This window comes from Somniosus microcephalus, chromosome 8 (genome assembly GCF_052327205.1).
Source record: "Somniosus microcephalus isolate GS21.2 chromosome 8, FLI_Smic_1.0, whole genome shotgun sequence".
Lineage (NCBI taxonomy): Eukaryota > Metazoa > Chordata > Chondrichthyes > Squaliformes > Somniosidae > Somniosus > Somniosus microcephalus.
The window spans coordinates 6810220-6829825 of NC_140994.1; the positions used below are offsets into that span (position 1 = coordinate 6810220).

The 19606-nt window shown below is 50.7% G+C and overlaps 1 protein-coding gene across 1 annotated transcript in view; it reads right to left on the reverse strand.

Annotated features, from left to right (window-relative positions):
- The window catches only part of LOC147113270 (DNA polymerase lambda-like), a 22653-nt gene that overhangs the window by 1438 nt on the left and 1609 nt on the right, over nucleotides 1–19606 (reverse strand). Inside the window, exons 2-6 of the mRNA XM_085996114.1 lie at nucleotides 18689–18792; nucleotides 13619–13758; nucleotides 11299–11786; nucleotides 6832–7140; nucleotides 3017–3244 (exon numbers count right to left, since the gene is read on the reverse strand). Of these exons, the coding sequence (XP_085852240.1) occupies nucleotides 3017–3244; nucleotides 6832–7140; nucleotides 11299–11786; nucleotides 13619–13727 (1134 nt within the window). The 5' untranslated portion in view covers nucleotides 13728–13758; nucleotides 18689–18792. The remainder of the gene's footprint in view (nucleotides 1–3016; nucleotides 3245–6831; nucleotides 7141–11298; nucleotides 11787–13618; nucleotides 13759–18688; nucleotides 18793–19606) is intronic.

Genomic DNA, 19606 nt, shown 5'->3' on the forward strand with positions numbered 1-19606 from the left:
CACAGTGTTCAATGCCATTCGCAACTCCTCAGATAATGAAGCAGTCCATGCCCACGTGCAACAAGACATGGACGACATTCAGGCTTCGGCTGATAAGTGGCAGGTAACATTCATGCCACACACGTGCCAGGCAATGACTGTCTCCAACAAGCGAGGGTCTAACCACCGCCCCTTGACATTCAACGGCATTACCATCGCTGAATCCCCCACCATCAACATCCTGGGGGGTCACCATTGACCAGAAACTTAACTGGACCAGCCATATAAATACTGTGGCAACAAGAGCAGGTCAGAGGCTGGGTATTCTGCGGCGAGTGTCTCACCTCCTGACTCCCCAAAGCCTTTCCACCATCTACAAGGCACAAGTCAGGAGTGTGATGGAATACTCTCCACTTGCCTGGGTGAGTGCAGCTCCAACAACACTCAAGAAGCTCGACACCATCCAAGACAAAGCAGCCCGCTTGATTGGCACCCCACCCACCACCTTAAACATTCACTCCCTCCACCACCGGCGTACCGTGGCTGCAGTGTGGACCATCCACAAGATGCACTGAAACAACTCGCCAAGGCTTCTTCGGCAGCACCTCCCAAACCCGCGACCTCTACCACCTAGAAGGACAAGGGCAGCAGGCGCATGGGAACACCACCACCTCCAAGTTCCCCTCTAAGTCACACAACATCCTGACTTGGAAGTATATCGCCATTCCTTCAACGTCGCTGGGTCAAAATCCTGGAACTCCCTCCCTAACAGCACTGTGGGAGCACCTTCACCTTTGGGACGGCAGCGGTTCAAGAAGGTGGCTCACCACCACCTTCTCAAGGGCAATTAGGGATGGGCAATAAATGCCGGCCTTGCCAGCGACGCCCACATCCCATGAATGAAAAAATAAATCCTGGGCTTCATAAATAACGGCATAGAGTACAAATGCAAGGAAGTTATGATGAACCTTTACAAAACACTTGTTCGGCCTTAACTGGAGTATTGTTTCCAATTCTGGGCCCCGCACTTTAGGAAGGATGTGAAGGCCTTAGAGAGGGTGCAGAAAAGATTTATGAGAATGGTTCCAGGGATGAGGGACTTCAGTTATGTGGATAGACTGGAGAAGCTGGGGTTGTTCTCCTTAGAGCAGAGAAGGTTCACAGAGCAGAGAAGGTTGAGAGGAGATTTGATAGAGGTGTTCAAAATCATGAGGGGTCTAGACAGAGTAGCTAGAGAGAAACTGTTCCCATTGGTGGAAGAGTTGAGAACCAGAGGACACAGATTTAAGGTGATTGGCAGAAGAACCAAAGGCGACATGAGGAAAAACTTTTTTACGAAGCGAGTGGTCAGGATCTGGAATGCTCTGCCTGAGAGGGTGGTGGAGGCAGACTCAATCGTGACTTTCTAAAGGGAATTGGATAAGAACTCGATAGACTCTGGAACGGTACCCATGGATTGGAGGGTAGCTAATGTTACCCCACTATTCAAAAAAGGTGGTAGAGAAAAGGCGGGGAATTATGGACCGGTAAGCTTGACATCGGTAGTGGGGAAAATGCTAGAGTCCATTATAAAAGATGTAATAGCAGAGCACTTGGAAAGCAGTGACTGGATCGGACAAAGTCAACATGGATTTACAAAAGGTAAATCATGCTTGACTAATCTACTGGAATTTTTTGAGGATGTAACTGGTAAAATAGATAAGGGAGAACCAGTGGATGTGGTGTATTTGGACTTTCAGAAGGCTTTCGATAAGGTCCCGCATAAGAGATTAGCGTGCAAAATTAAGGCACATGGGATTGGGGGCAAGGTATTGACTTGGATAGAGAACTGGTTGACGGACAGAAAGCAAAGAGTTGGAATAAACGGGTTGTTTTCCGAGTGGCAGGCAGTGACTAGTGGGGTACCGCAAGGATCGGTCCTAGGACCCCAGCTGTTCACAATATATATTAATGATCTGGACAAGGGAATTGGATGTAATATCTCCAAATTTGCAGACGACACAAAGCTGGGTGGGAGGGTATGCTGTGAGGAGGATGTCGTGAAACTCCAGTACGATTTGGACAGGTTGGGTGATTGGGCAGAAACATGGCAAATGCACTATAATGTGGATAAATGTGAGGTTATCCACTTTGGTGGCAAAAACAGGAAGGCAGATTATTATTTGCATGGCAATAGATTGGGAGAAGGGGAAGTGCAAAGAGACCTGGGTGTTCTTGTGCACCAGTCACTGAAGGTAAGCATGCAGGTGCAGCAGGCGGTTAAGAAGGCAAATGGTATGTTGGCCTTCGTAGCAAGAGGGTTCGAGTACAAGAACAAGGATGTCTTGCTGCAGTTGTACAGGGCCTTGGTGAGACCACACCTTGAGTATTGTGTGCAGTTTTGGTCGCCTTACCTGAGGAAGGACATTCTTGCCATGGAAGGAGTGCAGCGAAGATTCACCAGGCTGATACCTGGGATGGCAGGAATGACGTATGAGGAGAGATTGTGTCGATTGGGATTATACTCACTGGAGTTTAGAAGATTGAGAGGGGATCTCATCGAAACCTATAAAATTCTGTCAGGTCTGGACAGACTAGATGCAGGAAGGATGTTTCTGATGGCCGGGGAGTCCAGAACCAGGGGTCATAGTCTAAGGATAAGGGGTAAGGGGTAAGCCATTTAGGACTGAAATGAGGAGGAATTTCTTCACCCAGAGAGTGGTGAACCTGTGGAATTCTCTGCCACAGAGGGTGGTGGAGGCCAGTTCATTAAGTATATTCAAGAAAGAGTTAGATATATTTCTTAAGGTTAAAGGGATCAAGGGATATGGGGAGAAGGCAGGGACAGGGTACGGAATTTGGATGATCAGCCATGATCTCATTGAATGGCGGAGCAGGCTCGAAGGGCCGAATGGCCTACTCCTGCTCCTATCTTCTATGTTTCTATGTAAGTACCTGAAGGAAAAAAATTTGCAGGGCTACGGGGAAAGGGCGGGGGAGTGGGAGTAGCTGAAGTGCTCTTGCAGAGAGGCGGCACGGGCTCGATGGGCCAAATGGCCTCCTTCTGTGCTGTAACCATGCTATGATTCTGCTGCATAACCTGCATTCCCACCTGTTGGTACCACATCTGGGCTGTCTTCACCCCAGCTCCCCAGATGTTGGAGAAGGTCTCCAGCACGTGGACGCTCTCGCTGATATAGTCCAGCTTGCGCAGGTGTCCGCTCTCCAGTATCTCTCTGATCTTCTCAGCCATCCGTTTGCCGACACCAGTGATCTTACAGGCTTCCTAGGGGGCGGCAAAGGGAAAACTAGTTCAGAAATAGGTTCACACACACAAATCTCTGAAGGTGGCAGGACAAGTTTTTAAGGCTGTTAAAACAGTTCTTCCCTATCCGGGTCAGAATCCTGGAACTCTCCCTAACAGCGCTGTGGGAGCGCCTTCACCACACGGACTGCAGTGGTTCAAGGCGGCGGCTCACCACCACCTTCTCCAGGGCAATTAGGGAAGGTTAAAGGGAGATTCAATAGAGGTGTTCAAAATTATGATTGGGAGAAATTGTTTCCTCTGGCAGGAGGGTCGTTAACCAAAGGACACAGATAATTGGCAAAAGAACTGGGGGGAGATGAGGAGAATCTCTTTTTACGCAGCGAGTTGTTGTGATCTGGAACGCGCTGCCTGAAAGGGCGGTGGAAGCAGATTCAATAGTAACTTTCAAAAGGGAATTGGATAAATATTTTAAAAGGAAGAATTTGCAGGGCTGTGGGGAAAGAGCAGGGGGGGTGGAGTGGGACTAATTGGAGAGCTTGTTCAAAGAGCCGGCACAGGCACGATGGGCCGAATGACCTCCTTCTGTGCTGTGTGATTCCATGACTGGCAGCCTTCGTTTGAAAAGCTATGGTCGAGGGGAAGGGAAACGGGCCTGGTGAGGGAGAATGTTGAAACTCTGACCGTCTGTAAGATATGGCTCATGCAGCATGATTTCCCCACACAGCACCTCCCCAATCTCGCCCACGCTGTCCAGGGAAAGGATGAATAGGTAAAATATTGGAGTCCATTATTAAGGAGACAGTAACAGGACATTTGGATAATCATAATTTAATAGGACAAAGTCAGCATGGTTTTATGAAGGGGAAGTCATGTTTGACAAATTTGCTGGAGTTCTTTGAGGAAGTAACATATAGGGTGGATAAAGGGGAACCAGTGGACGTAGTGTACTTAGACTTCCAAAAGGCATTTGACAAGGTGCCACACAAAAGATTATTGCTTAAGATAAAAAATCACGGGATTGGGGGTAATATTCTGGCATGGATAGAGGATTGGCTATCTAACAGAAGGCAGAGAGTTGGGATAAATGGTTCATTCTCGGACAGGCAATCAGTAACTAGTGGTGTTCCGCAGGGGTCAGTGCTGGGTCCCCAACTCTTTACAATCTATATTAACGATTTGGAGGAGGGGATCGAGTGTAACATATCAAAGTTTGCAGATGATACTAAGATGGGAGGGAAAGTAGTGAGTGAGGAGGACATAAAAAACCTGCAAGGGGACATAGACAGGCTAAGTAAGTGGGCAGAGATTTGGCAGATGGAATACAATACTGGAAAGTGTGAGGTTATGCACTTTGGCAGGAAAAATCGTAGAGCAAGTTATTATCTTAATGGCAAGAAACTGGAAAGTACTGAAGTACAAAGGGATCTGGGGGTCCTGGTGCACGAAACTCAAAAGGTTAGTATGCAGGTGCAGCAAGTGATTAAGAAGGCCAATGGAATGTTGGCTTTCATTGCTAGGGGGATAGAATATAAAAATAGGGAGGTATTGCTTCAGTTGTACAAGGTATTGGTGAGACCGCACCTGGAATACTGCATACAGTTTTGGTGTCCATACTTAAGAAAAGACATACTTGCTCTCGAGTCAGTACAAAGAAGGTTCACTCGGTTAATCCCAGGGATGAGGGGATGGACATATGAGGAGAGGTTGAGTAGATTGGGACTCTACTCATTGGAGTTCAGAAGAATGAGAGGCGATCTTATTGAAACATATAAGATTGTGAAGGGGTTGGATCGGGTGGATGCGGGGAGGATGTTCCCGATGATGGGTGAAACTAGAACTAGGGGGCATAGTCTTAGAATAAGGGGCTGCTCTTTCAAAACTGAGATGAGGAGGAACTACTTCACTCAGAGGGTGGTAGGTCCATGGAATATGCTGCCCCAAAAAGCTGTAGAAGCTACATCATTACATGAATTTAAAACAGAAATAGACAGTTTCCTAAAAGTAAAGGGAATAAAGGGTTATGGGGAGCGGGCAGGAATTTGGACATGAGTTTAGGTGCGGATCGGTCATGGCCCTGTGGGTAGCGGAGCGGGCCCAGGGGCCGTGTAGCCTGATCCTGCTCCTATTTTGTGTGTCTAATTCTGTTAGATGCAGGAGATGGTTCTGTGATAGTAGATTGGCGGTTAGGATCAGATCAGCCATGATCTTATTGAATGGCGGAGCAGGCTCGAGGGGCCGATTGGCCTACTCCTGCTCCTATTTCTTATGTTCTTATGTTCTTATGAGTGGAGCCAGACATTATCCCCACGGGTTTAAATCCAGTGGGGAGGAGGGGAGCGAATGTCAGTCACACTGGGCTGTTTTCATGTCATGGGCACCAGTCAGATGCACGGTAACAGAAGCATTGACGAGAATAATGACACAGAGAGGAGATATCTAAAACAGGGGCATGAAAAGCACTTTCTCGTCTGCAATGAATATTTTAGAGGGCGTACCAGTCCAGGAGATAGGGTAGTACACGGTTAACATGGATAAGTCTGATCCAGGCATTACTCTGTCTGCTGGCTGTGATTCCCGTGTGGAATGAGTTCAGCAGTCTCAGTCCAGCACAGATCCAGTGTAAAACTGTGGCATCTTCCTCTATCTGTCACTCACTGTCAGGGGAAACTCTTCTGAGTTCAGAATGAAGGCACATTGTTTGGGACGGTGTAGAGGAAGTTTACAGCGACGATGAAGGATCGGCGATATAGTTCCAAGTCAGGATGGTGTGTGTGGCTTGGAGGGGAACTTGGAGGTGGTGGTGTTCCCATGCGCCTGCTGCCCTTGTCCTTCTAGGTGGAAGAGGTCATGGGTTTGGGAGGTGCTGCCGAAGAAGCCTTGACGAGTTGCTGCAGTGCATCTTGTAGATGGTACACACTGCAGCCACGGTGCGCCGGTGGTGGAGGGAGTGAATGTTTATGGTGGTGGATGGGGTGCCAATCAAGCGGGCTGGTTTGTCCTGGATGGTGTCGAGCTTCTCGAGTGTTGTTGGAGCTTCACTCATCCAGGCAAGTGGAGAGGTTTCCATCACTTACAATTTATGGACATCCATTATTGGGAAGGTGCTAGAAGGGATTGTAAGAGATGCCCTTCCTGATCACTGGGAAAGGGAAGGAGCCAGGGTGGGAAACTGAGGAGAGACCCAGGTTACTGGGAATAGTTCCACTGGCGGAGAGAGGGCTAAAAGCATATTCAATAGAGGTTTTCAAAATTTTGAAGGGTTTTTGATAGAGTGAACACCTCCTCTGGCTGGGAATTCACGAATTTAAAATTGTGACTAGGAGAGTGAGGGGAGAGGTTAGGTTGCTGGAGCTTGGAATGTTTTGCCACAGGGAGTGGTCGAGACAGAGACTCTTGCACCTTTTAAAAGGGGGAATAACAAAAGTCAAAATCATACACAATGGGGGTCATTTTAACACGAGGTCAATGCAGGGTATAAATCGGACGGGGTGTAAAACAGCCTGATCCCATTAGCATTCCCGCGGGTGAGCCCGGTTAAAATGTGCGATTCAAATGGAAGCTTCCTTCTTTTGGAGGGAACGGAGGGAAAGGCTTGGAGATTTTACCTCATACGAGGACACTGGCTTCTGGTAATTCTTCAGGGCGTTGATGGCCTTGGCGTATCCCAGCGCTCTCCACTTGTCGCCCTGATGTGTGTACGCAGTCGCCAGGACCTCCAGCTTGTCTGTGATGGGCTTGTTATGGTTTTGCTTCTTGCTCTTGGATGACCGCGCGCACACCCACTTGTCACTGACGGCTGGCTCACTGGGGTCAGGCTCACCGGCCACGTGCCTGCTCCCGGAGATCAGTGCTTGCAGGTCATGCTCGGAGACACCATCGTCTTCAGCGTCACTTCCACGTTCGTCATCGGATAACTGGGGAGACAGCACGGAGAGCATTCGGTGTAAGGGTCGAATACTTCACCAACGCATCACATTTAGACATAGTTCAGTTTGTAAATGTAAAAGACAGACTTGCATTTCTATAGCACCATTCACATCCTCAGGACGTCCCAAAGCACTTTACAGCCAATGAAGTACTTTTTGAAGTGTGCTCACTGTTGTAATGTAGGAAACACGGCAGCCAATTTGCGCACAGCAAGATCCCACAAACAGCAATGTGATAATGACCAGATTATCTGTTTTAGTGATGTTGATTGAGAGATAAATAATAGCCAGGACACCTGGCCCCTGCTCTTCTTCGAAATAGTGCCATAGGATCTTTTACGCCTCGGTTTAACGTCTCATCTGAAAGACGGCACCTCCAACAGTGCAGCATTCCCTCAGTACTGCACTGGGAGTGTCAGCCTGGATTATGTGCTCAAGTCTCTGGAGTGGGACTTGAACCCACGACCTTCTGACTCAGAGGCGAGGGTGCTGCCCATGGAACCACGGCTGTCACTATGTACCAGATAGGGGACGATTTTTGTCTGCTTTTCGCCTCATTGGTGCAGGAAAAAGGAGCATTAGGCAGGAGAATAACCTCAATTTTTGAACGAGGCTTGAAATGGGCAGTTAGCGCTCCCACCAGAGACAGGCGGGAACCTTATAAACGTATTTAAATCGGGATCGTAGGCTGATCATATGACCCCAACACAATTTCCGAGTTCCACTGGGGACGCTGCAAGTCCCTCCCAAAAACAGCAGCAGGTGCCCCCCCCGGGGTCGCCTCCTCACCACCACAAGAGTACAAAAGTCGACTTCCGCTCGCCACTGCGGTGCGGCCATGGGTTTTAGTTGAGCGCCGGCCGCTTGCCGATCACATTCAAATGAGGCCTGACCCTGGGACTGGCATGGGCCTCCCGCTGGGGCGATCGTTCCGCCCGGCGCCCACTCTGTATCTGAATATCGCCCCCCCACCCCCCCACCCACTCACTGAGTGACACGGACCGAATGTTCCCGGTTCAATCCCTGATAATAGATTGGGAGAAGGGGAAGTGCAACGAGACCTGGGTGTCCTTGTGCACCAGTCGCTGAAGGTAAGCATGCAGGTGCAGCAGGCGGTTAAGAAGGCAAATGGTATGTTGGCCTTCGTAGCGAGAGGATTCGAGTACAGGAGCAAGGATGTCTTGCTGCAGTTGTACAGGGCCTTGGTGAGACCACACCTTGAGTATTGTGTGCAGTTTTGGTCGCCTTATCTGAGGAAGGATGTTCTTGCCATGGAGGGACTTCAGCGAAGATTCACCAGACTGATACCTGGGATGGCAGGAATGACGTATGAGGAGAGATTGGGACGATTGGGCTTGTCCTCGTTGGAGTTTAGAAGAATGAGAAGGGATCTCATTGAAACGTATAAAATTCTGACAGGACTGGACAGACTAGATGCAGGAAGGATGTTCCCGATGGTCGGGGAGTCCAGAACCAGGGGTCACAGTCTAAGGATAAGGGGTAAGCCATTTAGGACAGAAATTAGGAGGAATTTCTTCACCCAGAGAGTGGTGAACCTGTGGAATTCTCTACCACAGAAGGCGGTAGAGGCCAATTCATTAAATATATTCAAGAAGGAGTTGGATATATTTCTCAAGGCTAAAGGGATCAAGGGGTATGGGGAGAAAGCCGGGACCGGGTACTGAATTTGGATGATCAGCCATGATCTCATTAAATGGTGGAGCAGGCTCGAGGGGCCGAATGGCCTACTCCTGCTCCTATCTTCTATGTTTCTATGATCACGGCCGAGTTAGCTAATCTTAGCCAGGGCACTGGCTGTGGTGCTACAGCTGGCCACAGCTTGGGGGAGGGGTTGGGAATCAGCCACGGTTCCCACTCCAGAAGCTGATTCCCCACTCCGGGTGGTTGGTTCCCATTCCAGAGGTCTGACTCCCACTCCAGAAGGCTCTCCGATGACTCCTATTTGGAAATCTGAGTATGTTGACATTGGGTGAAGACCAGCCTGGGCTCAGGGGTGAGGACCAGCCTGGGCTCAGGGGTGAGGACCAGCTTGGGCTCAGGGGTGAGGACCAGCCTGGGCTCAGGGGTGAGGACCAGCCTGGGCTCAGGGGTGAGGACCAGCCTGGGCTCGGGGGTGAAGACCAGCCTGGGCTCAGGGGTGAAGACCAGCCTGGGCTCAGGGGTGAGGACCAGCCTGGGCTCAGGGGTGAAGACCAGCCTGGGCTCAGGGGTGAGGACCAGCCTGGGCTCAGGGGTGAGGACCAGCCTGGGCTCAGGGGTGAAGACCAGCCTGGGCTCAGGGGTGAGGACCAGCCTGGGCTCAGGGGTGAGGACCAGCCTGGGCTCAGGGGTGAAGACCAGCCTGGGCTCAGGGGTGAGGGCCAGCCTGGGCTCAGGGGTGAGGACCAGCCTGGGCTCAGGGGTGAAGACCAGCCTGGGCTCAGGGGTGAGGACCAGCCTGGGCTCAGGGGTGAGGACCAGCCTGGGCTCAGGGGTGAGGACCAGCCTGGGCTCAGGGGTGAGGACCAGCCTGGGCTCAGGGGTGAGGACCAGCCTGGGCTCAGGGGTGAAGACCAGCCTGGGCTCAGGGGTGAAGACCAGCCTGGGCTCAGGGGTGAAGACCAGCCTGGGCTCAGGGGTGAGGACCAGCCTGGGCTCAGGGGTGAGGACCAGCCTGGGCTCAGGGGTGAGGACCAGCCTGGGCTCAGGGGTGAGGACCAGCCTGGGCTCAGGGGTGAGGACTGGGCCTGGGCTCAGGGGTGAGGACCGGGCCTGGGCTCAGGGGTGAGGACCAGCCTGGGCTCAGGGGTGAGGACCAGCCTGGGCTCAGGGGTGAGGACCAGCCTGGGCTCAGGGGTGAGGACCAGCCTGGGCTCAGGGGTGAGGACCAGCCTGGGCTCAGGGGTGAGGACCAGCCTGGGCTCAGGGGTGAAGACCAGCCTGGGCTCAGGGGTGAAGACCAGCCTGGGCTCAGGGGTGAAGACCAGCCTGGGCTCAGGGGTGAGGACCAGCCTGGGCTCAGGGGTGAGGACCAGCCTGGGCTCAGGGGTGAGGACCAGCCTGGGCTCAGGGGTGAGGACTGGGCCTGGGCTCAGGGGTGAGGACCGGGCCTGGGCTCAGGGGTGAGGACCGGGCCTGGGCTCAGGGGTGAGGACCAGCCTGGGCTCAGGGGTGAGGACCAGCCTGGGCTCAGGGGTGAGGACCAGCCTGGGCTCAGGGGTGAGGACCAGCCTGGGCTCAGGGGTGAGGACCGGGCCTGGGCTCAGGGGTGAGGACCGGGCCTGGGCTCAGGGGTGAGGACCAGCCTGGGCTCAGGGGTGAGGACCAGCCTGGGCTCAGGGGTGAGGACTGGGCCTGGGCTCAGGGGTGACGACCAGCCTGGGCTCAGGCGCGAGCCAGTGGAATCGCACACAAGAGCCAGTCCCTCAGGACAAGAGAGCAGGAAAGGCCAACAAAAAGAAACTGGAAAGCAAACACACTTCCTGGGCACTGTGGTACCCTTATGCCAACATGATATATGATACAATTCAGGTGCAGTGCCCTGTGATACCCGGGGAGGGGTGGCAGAGGCAGTGAAACATGTACAGGTGGAGACATTGGGCAATTCTTCACAGAGTGCAAATAGAAAACAACAACAACTTGCATTTATATAGCGCCTTTAACATAGTAAAACGTCCCAAGGCGCATCGCAGGAGCGGTTATCAAACAAAATTTGACACTGAGCCATATAAAGAGATATTGGACAGCAAAATACTGCAGATGCTGGAAATCTGAAATAACAACAGAAAACGCTGGAAAAACTCAGCAGGCCAGGCAGCATCGGTGGAGAGAGAAACAGAGTTAGCGTTTCAGGTCGAAGATCTTTCGTCAGCGTTTTCTGTTATTATTAAAGAGATATTGGGACAGGTGACCAAAAGCTTGGTCAAAGAGGTCGGTTTTAAGGAGCGTCTTAAAGGAGGAGAGAGGCGGAGAGGGTTAGGGAGGGAATTCCAGAGCTCAGGGCCCAGGCAGCTTAAGTGACAGCTACCAAAGGTGGAGCGAAGGAAGTCGGGGATGCGCAAGAGGCCAGAGTTGGAGGAGCGCAGAGATCTCGGAGGGCTGTAGGGCTGCAGGAGGTCAGGGACAGGGAGGGTGGGCTTACTCTACCTGTGCCGCAGAGGCTCGTACTGCTCCACTGCTTTCCTCGGCTGTGGTCTCTCTTGGTTGCTCAGCGAAAGGTTCCTCTGCCTTTGTGCAGGTCAACTCGGCCTTCAGCTGTGTCCCCGATTGGCTGTTCCCTCGCTGACCCTCGCCCCCTGACCCCTGAGCCTCGACCCGCTGCTCAGGCTGCAGGTACCTGTCCGGGATGAAGACGCTGTAGCCCGCAGTGCTCAGAACTCTCCTCTCCGCGATGCATAAACTGAGCCAGGCGGATCGCACCAGCTGGACTTTGGGAGGCAGCGCCTCCAGCTTCAGGAGGCGAAAGGCGCGGTCACAATCCATCCCATCGTCTATGATCACGTGGGTAACAGCAGGGCAGAACGCAAGGCTGACCCCCCCGCCATTCTGTACAACCTGCTTCTGAAAGAGCTCTGTCCTCGCCTTCCCGATCCCTGCCTGGACGATGTACGCCGTCACTCCACTCAGCCAGGGCTCTGTAGAAATGGGATAAAGAAAGGGTGGGAATTCGAAATGAAAGTCAATGCCATGGAGCAGTGACATGTGCTACTGACCCTTGAAGGGGGGCTGGGACCACCAGCCCTTGGCTCTGCTTGGTGTGAAGCAGGCAAAGCGGAATGGGGGGGACGGGGACGGGAGGAACCTACACGACAAGCAAGCGTAACCAGAGGTCACAGATTTAAAATAATTGGCAAAAAACTAGAGGGGAAATTAAGAGAATTTTCTTCACACAGAGGGCTGTTGTGATCTGGATCGCACTACCTGAAAGGGAAGCAGATTCCACAGGAACTTGAAGAGGATTAATTTGCAGGGTTTTGGGGGAAAAGCTGGGGTGAGAGACTAAATTGGACAGATCTTTCAAAGAGCCAGCATAGGCACGACGGGCCGAATGGCCTCCTTCTGTGCTGTAAGATTCTACGGCAAGAGAGAGGGAGCAGAGTCATTCCTCTGACTCACCAGCAGCAACACTGGGGAGAGCTGCTATTTAACAGGTGCATTAAGCCCAGTAACCCATTGTGTGATAATATTCGATTGTTGTTTCTTCGCGATAGTGTAGAATTTGGACTGTGCAGAATGCGTCACCCACAGAACTGTTTCTGCATTATTCCCAACAGAAGGCTAACACTCGATTATCGAGTGTTACTGAACCAAGGTTTAGCAGCAGCTCTGATGCCCACTTTCTCGACCGGGGAGTGATTTCTGCCATGGCTGGGGGACGGGGGTGCAGGGCTTTGGTAAGAGAGGGAGGGGAAGAATTAAATCTTGGACCGTGAAGCAAAACTCCAACGCTCCATTCTCGCTCTCTCCCGCTGCGAGGGTTATCCTATCCCAGCAGCTAACTGAATTCTGAGACTCCAATGCAGTGCTGAGGGGGTGCTGCATTGCTGGAAGTGCCGATCTTCTGATGAGATGTTAAATCAGGGCCTTGTTTGAATGGGTCAAGTGGATATTAACAGATCGCGGAACAGCAGGGAGTTCTCCTGGTGCCCTGGCTAGCACTTCTCACTCAACTAAACTCCACCAAAAGACAGAGTAACTGGCCAACCACCTCAATACTCTTTGTTTGGGATCTTTCTATGCACAAAATGGCTGCTGCGCTTGCCTACGTGGTGTGTGGTGTGCCTCTGAAAGACATGTTAAGATGCTAAATGAACAAAAAGACTTGCATTTCTATAGCGCCTTTCACAACCTCAGGACGACCCAAAGCGCTTTAAAGCTAATGAAGTACTTTTTGAAGTGTAGTCACTGTTGTAATGTAGGAAACACGGCAGCCAATTTGTGCACAGCAAGCTCCCACAAACAGCAATGTGATAATAACCAGATCATCTGCAATAAATACACGATTATAAAATTCTAACAGGACTAGACAGACTAGATGCAGGAAGGATGTTCCCGATGGCCGGGGAGTCCAGAACCAGGGTCACAGTCTAAGGATAAGGGGTAAGCCATTTAGGACTGAGATGAGGAGGATTTCTTCACCCAGAGAGTGGTGAACCTGTGGAATTCTCTACCACAGAAGGCAGTAGAGGCCAATTCATTAAATATATTCAAGAAGGAGTTAGATATATTTCTTAAGGCTAAAGGGAGCAAGGGCTATGGGGAGAAGGCAGGGACAGGGTACTGAATTTGGATGATCAGCCATGATCGCATTGAATGACGGAGCAGGCTCGAGGGGCCGAATGGCCTACTCCTGCTCCTATCTTCTATGTTTCTATGTCTTTCTTTCATTAATCATCTGCAGATTATGGTTAGTTTCCATCGGTTTCAACATCCGCACTGCAAGGCCGAAGGTGACGGTTCGCTCTACCTTTATCGACTTCCTCCGGCTTTGCTTTCTTCTGGGGCTCTCCGGCTGACGGGATGTCCTGCGCTCGTTTCACCTTCCAGAATGCCTTTACGATGCCCTGGGGCTCCATGCGCTGCAGTCAGGGCGAGCGGTGAACCAGCCTGTTCAGCGATGGGCAATTTACTTTCACAAAATAAAACACTTCCAATATCCCCCCCCCCCACCTCCATTTCCCCCTCTCCTCCCAAAGGTGCTGAATCTTGCTGGGGGCCGTGGCGCTGCAAGGCTGAATCGGCCCTCCGGTAACTCGCCCAAAGACTCTTTCTTCTCCTGTGGGTCTAGATAGTAAGTATTGGCAGACTATTCAACCGTAGAGGCCATCACAGCCGAGTCCAAATCTCACCTTGCCCACAAATCCACATGTGCTAATGGTTAAAAGCAGCAGTTACTGGATAGTGATCAGCAGTAGCAGCCCTGGCTCATTCTCCTCTCTCTCACCTAGGAGTACCAAAGCGAATGTGTAGCGGCCCCATCTGACAGCTGCTGACTCAACACAGGCCGGGAAAGGAAGGTTGGATCATCCTGACCGGTTTGATTCAGCACCAGGACAGGCTCTGCATTTACCCACAGAGTCACTGCTGCCTCACTGTGGATGGGGATCAGGAATTTTATCTTTAGAGAACTTGCATCACACCAACTCTGTCTCATTGCCTTTCTTTGTTAATTTACTGCCTGTCCTAGTTGCCCCGAGATGCTGGCAAGGCAACGTTTCTTGTCCCTGGCTGTCCTGAGAAGCCAAGTGCCATTACCACACTCTGCCCGCCCGTTGTCTTGTGCCCCGAGGGCAGGTCCTAACCCAAGTCTCACACGAGATTCGTGAGCCACTTACGAGGGAAGGAGTAGCCCAGGTGGTTCCCCGTCGCCCTCCTCCTAGCAAGAGGGTTCGAGTACAGGAACAAGGATGTCCTGCTGCAGTTGTACAGGGCCTTGGTGAGACCACACCTTGAGTATTGTGTGCAGTTTTGGTTGCCTTATCTGAGGAAGGATGTTCTTGCCATGGAGGGAGTGCAGCGAAGATTCACCAGACTGATACCTGGGATGGCAGGAATGACATATGAGGAGAGATTGGGTCGATTGGGCTTATACTCACTGGAGTTTAGAAGAATGAGAGAGGATCTCATTGAAACTTATAAAATTCTAACAGGACTGGACAGACTAGATGCAGGAAGGATGTTCCCGATGGTCGGGGAGTCCAGAACCAGGGGTCACAGTCTAAGGATAAGGGGTAAGCCACTTAAGACAGAGGAGGAATTTCTTCACCCAGAGAGTGGTGAACCTGTGGAATTCTCTACCACAGAAGGCAGTTGAGGCCAATTCATTAAATATATTCCAAGGAGTTGGATATATTTCTTAAGGCTAAAGGGATCAAGGGATATGGGGAGAAGGCAGGGACAGGGTACTGAATTTGGATGATCAGCCATGATCTCGTTGAATGGCGGAGCAGGCTCGAGGGGCCGAATGGCCGACTCCTGCTCCTATCTTCTATGTTACTATGTATCCTCACAGTTTTTATCTTCGGAGCACCTTCTCCTAGGAGGGCTGCAAGCAAGGCTAAAGATCCCCTCCCCTTTACAATGGGAGGGGGACACCCACACCCATCAGACTCAAGTACCCCCACTGGACGTAAGCCCAGTATTCAGAGCTGGGTCTCATAAGAATATAAGAAATAGGAGCAGGAGTTGGCCATAGGGCCCTTCGAGCCTGCTCTGCCATTCAATAAGATCATGGCTGATCTTCCACCTGAACTCCACTTTCCTGCCCGATCCCCATATCGCTCGATTCCCCGAGAGTCCAAAAATCTATCAATCTCAGCCTTGAATATACTCAAAGACTGAGTATCCACAGCCCTCTGGGGCAGAGAAATCCAAAGATTCACCACCCTCTGAGTGAAGAAATTCCTCCTCATCTCAGTCTTAAATGGCCGACCCCTTATCCTGAGACTATGCCCCCTAGTTCTAGACACTCCAGCCAGGGGGAAACAATCTCTCAGCATCTACCCTGTCAATCCCCCCCAGAATCTTGTATGTTTCAATGAGATCACCTCGCATTCTTCTAAACTCCAGAGAGTATAGGCCCAGTCTACACAATCTCTCCACTCACTGGGACTGTCTGGAATGGGGTCCGAACCCAACCCTTCTGACTCAAGAGGCGGGAATGCTACCCCTGAGCCAGTGGTCACTCAGTCCAGACTAGGTACGGTTTAGAGAGCAGTCTAGTCTCTGCTCACCGGGGCTGTCTGGAGTGGAGCTCGAACCCTTCACCTTCTGACGCAGAGGCGGGAATGCTAGCAAAGGTTCACTCACTACTGTACTTGAATACAAAGGAATCCTGCACCCTTGCACTGTTTCAGAGCTCTCTGATGGGTCAGGCGCCTGAATCAGTATCTTTGCAGCAGCTTCAAGCGGCAGGGAGATTTCTTTCTATTGAAAATACTTCCCTTTTCTTTCCCTTCTCCTTCAGCTGTAAGCGACCAGTGCTGGATCTTCATGGGTGAGTGAGATGTTAGAGCTGAGCTGCCTTCATACCAACATGTGAACATGCCGGACACAAAAACACCAGCTGGTCCATCTAACCTGTCCCATGCAGTCACAGAACCTTAGAGCACAGGAGGCCATTCGGCCCATCGTGCCTGTGCCGGCTCTTTGAAAGAGCTCTCCAATTAGTCCCACTCCCCCTGCTCTTTCCCTGTAGCCCTGCAAATTTTTCCCCTTCAAGTATTTACCCAATTCTCTTTTGAAAGTTACTATTGAATCTGCTTCCACCGCCCTTTCAGGCAGCGCGTTCCAGATCACAACAACTCAATGAGTAACAAAATGTTTCCTCATCTCCCCTCTGGTTCTTTTGTCAATCACCTTCAATCTGTGTCCTCTGGTTACCGACCCTCCTGCCACTGGAAACAGTTTCTCCTTATTTACTCGATCAAAACCCCTCATAATTTTGAACACCTCTATCAAATCTCCCCTTAACCTTCTCTGCTCTAAGGAAAACAACCCCAACTTCTCCAGTCTCTCCATGTAACTGAAGTCCCTCATCCCTGGTACCATTCTAGTAAATCTCCTCTGCACCCTCCTTAACATAGAAGATAGGAGCAGGAGTAGGCCATTCGGCCCCTCAAGCCTGCTCCGCCATTCAATGCAATCATGGCTGATCATCCAAATTCAGTACCCTGTCCCTGCCTTCTCCCCATATCCCTTGATCCCTTTAGCCTTAAGAAATATATCTAACTCCTTCTTGAATATATTTAATGAATTGGCCTCAACTGCCTTCTGTGGTAGAGAATTCCACAGGTTCACCACTCTCTGGGTGAAGAAATTCCTCCTCGTCTCTGTCCTAAATGGCTTACCCCTTATCTTTAGACTGTGACCCCTGGTTCTGGACTCCACCGTCATCGGGAACATCCTTCCTGCATCTAGTCTGTCTAGTCCTGTTAGAATTTTATAAGTTTCAATGAGATCCCCTCTCATTCTTCTAAACTCCAGCGAGTATAAGCCCAATCGACCCAATCTCTTCTCATACGTCATTCCTGCCATCCCAGGTATCAGTCTGGTGAATCTTCGCTGCATTTCCTCCATGGCAAGAACATCCTTCCTCAGATAAGGCGACCAAAACTGCACACAATACTCAAGACGTGGTCTCACCAAGGCCCTGTACAACTGCAGCAAGACATCCTTGTTCCTGTACTCAAACCCTCTCGCTACGAAGGCCAACATACCATTTGCCTTCTTAACCGCCTGCTGCACCTGCATGCTTACCTTCAGCGATTGGTGCACAAGGACACCCAGGGCTCGTTGCACTTCCCCTTCTCCCAATCTATTGCCATTCAGATAATAATCTGCCTTCCTGTTTTTACCACCAAAGTGGATAACCTCACATTTATCCACATTATACTGCATCTATCATGCATCTGCCCAATCACCCAACCTGTCCAAATCATACTGGAGTTTCTCGGCATCCTCCTCACAGCACACATGCCCACCCAGCTTTGTGTCGTCTGCAAATTTGGAGATATTACATCTAGTTCCCTCGTCTAGATCATTAATATATATTGTGAATAGCTGGGGCCCAAGGACCGATCCCTGCAGTACCCCACTAGTCACTGCCTGCCACTCGGAAAAAGACCCTTTTATTCCAACTCTTTGCTTTCTGTCCGCCAACCAGTTCTCTATCCAAGTCAGTACCATGCCCCCAATCCCATGTGCCTTAATTTTGCACGCTAATCTCTTATGCGGGACCTTATCGAAAGCCTTCTGAAAGTCCAAATACACCGCATCCACTGGTTCTCCCTTATCTATTCTACCAGTTACATCCTCAAAAAATTCCAGTAGATTAGTCAAGCATGATTTACCTTTTGTAAATCCATGTTGACTTTGTCCAATCCTGTCAATGTTTTCCAAGTGCTCTGCTATTACATCTTTTATAATGGACTCTAGCATTTTCCCCACTACCGATGTCAGGCTTATAATTCCCCGTTTTCTCTCTGCCACCTTTTTTGAATAGTGGGGTAACATTAGCTACCCTCCAATCCATGGGAACTGTTCCAGAGTCTATAGAATTTTGGAAGATGACCAGCAATGCATCTACTATTTCTAGGGCCACTTCCTTAAGTACCCTAGGATGTAGATTATCAGGCCCTGGGGATTTATTGGCTTTCAATCCCGTCAATTTCCCTAACACCATTTCCTTACAAATACTGATTTCATTCAGTTCCTCCCTTTCATCAGACCCTATGTTCCCCGACATCTCTGGGAGGTTATTTATGTCCTCCTTTGTGAAGAGTTGTGCCCAGAATTGGACACAATACTCCAGCTGAGGCTTAACCAGTGATTAATAAAGGTTTAGCATAACTTCCTTATGATTAAGACATTCCCTACACACCCGGATCCATTCCCGGGAGAGGCTTAAAAGCGGGATAAAACCCAAGGCCAATTACAGGAAAAAAGAAATCTGGAAAATTCCTCTCCGACTACCCAAGGTGATCAAAGCTAGACCAGGAGACCTCACTGACCATGGCTCATGTTACTTGGTACCCACCTCTTGTATGACTTGATGTTCGGCCCACCCAGGAACGCGTCCAGCTCTTATTTGAAGGAATTCACCGCACGAGTGGGCAACCTGTTCCATAGGTCCACTATTCCCTGGGAAAAGAAGAACCGTTTAACATGTAACCTCACTCTCCTCTTGCGTAACGTACATGTGTGACCTCTGGTCCTGCCCAAACTAACTGACATAATTTGCCCGCTGGGACACAATCAGCTTCCTTCACTATTTTATTGACAGCGATCAAATCACTCCCCGCCCGCCCCCCCCACAACTCTCGAACGTATCTCTTCTTCTTCTTAGGCAGTCCCTCGGAACCGAGGATGACTTGCTTCCACATTAAAAATGAGTTCTCAGGTGACTGATGAGTCCAATGCGGGACCTACAGTCTCTGTCACAGGTGGGGCAGACGGTGATTGAAGGAGCGGGTGGGTGGGGTGCTTGGGTTGACATGCGCTCCTTGCGCTGCCTGCGCTTGGCTTCCGCTTGCTCCCGGCGAAGAGACTCAAGGTGTTCGGAGCCTTCCCGGATGCTGCTTCTCCACTTTGTGCGATCTTGGGCCAGGGATTCCCAGGTGTCGGTGGGGATATAGACCCATCTGGGTAGCTAAGGTGTTTTAAGCTGATGTTGCCAGATGTGCACACACATGCACTTTCCAGTAGGATTCACTGGATGGTGAACAGAAACAGGAGCCGAAATTCCCGGCTGATTTTCCCCCCCTGTTTCCTGGGCTGATTCACTCACCAGGTCACTGGGGAGCAGCAACTGTTAAGAGCGACTCCTCTGTGCGTGATTTTTGCGCACATTAAGATGAAGGATGTTAGTGTAGGGGAATGCAACACTTTCCCCTTCAGGTTCCCAGTGTCAGCATCAAGTGCTCTCAGGAGAGGTGTAGTGCAATTTGATACAGAG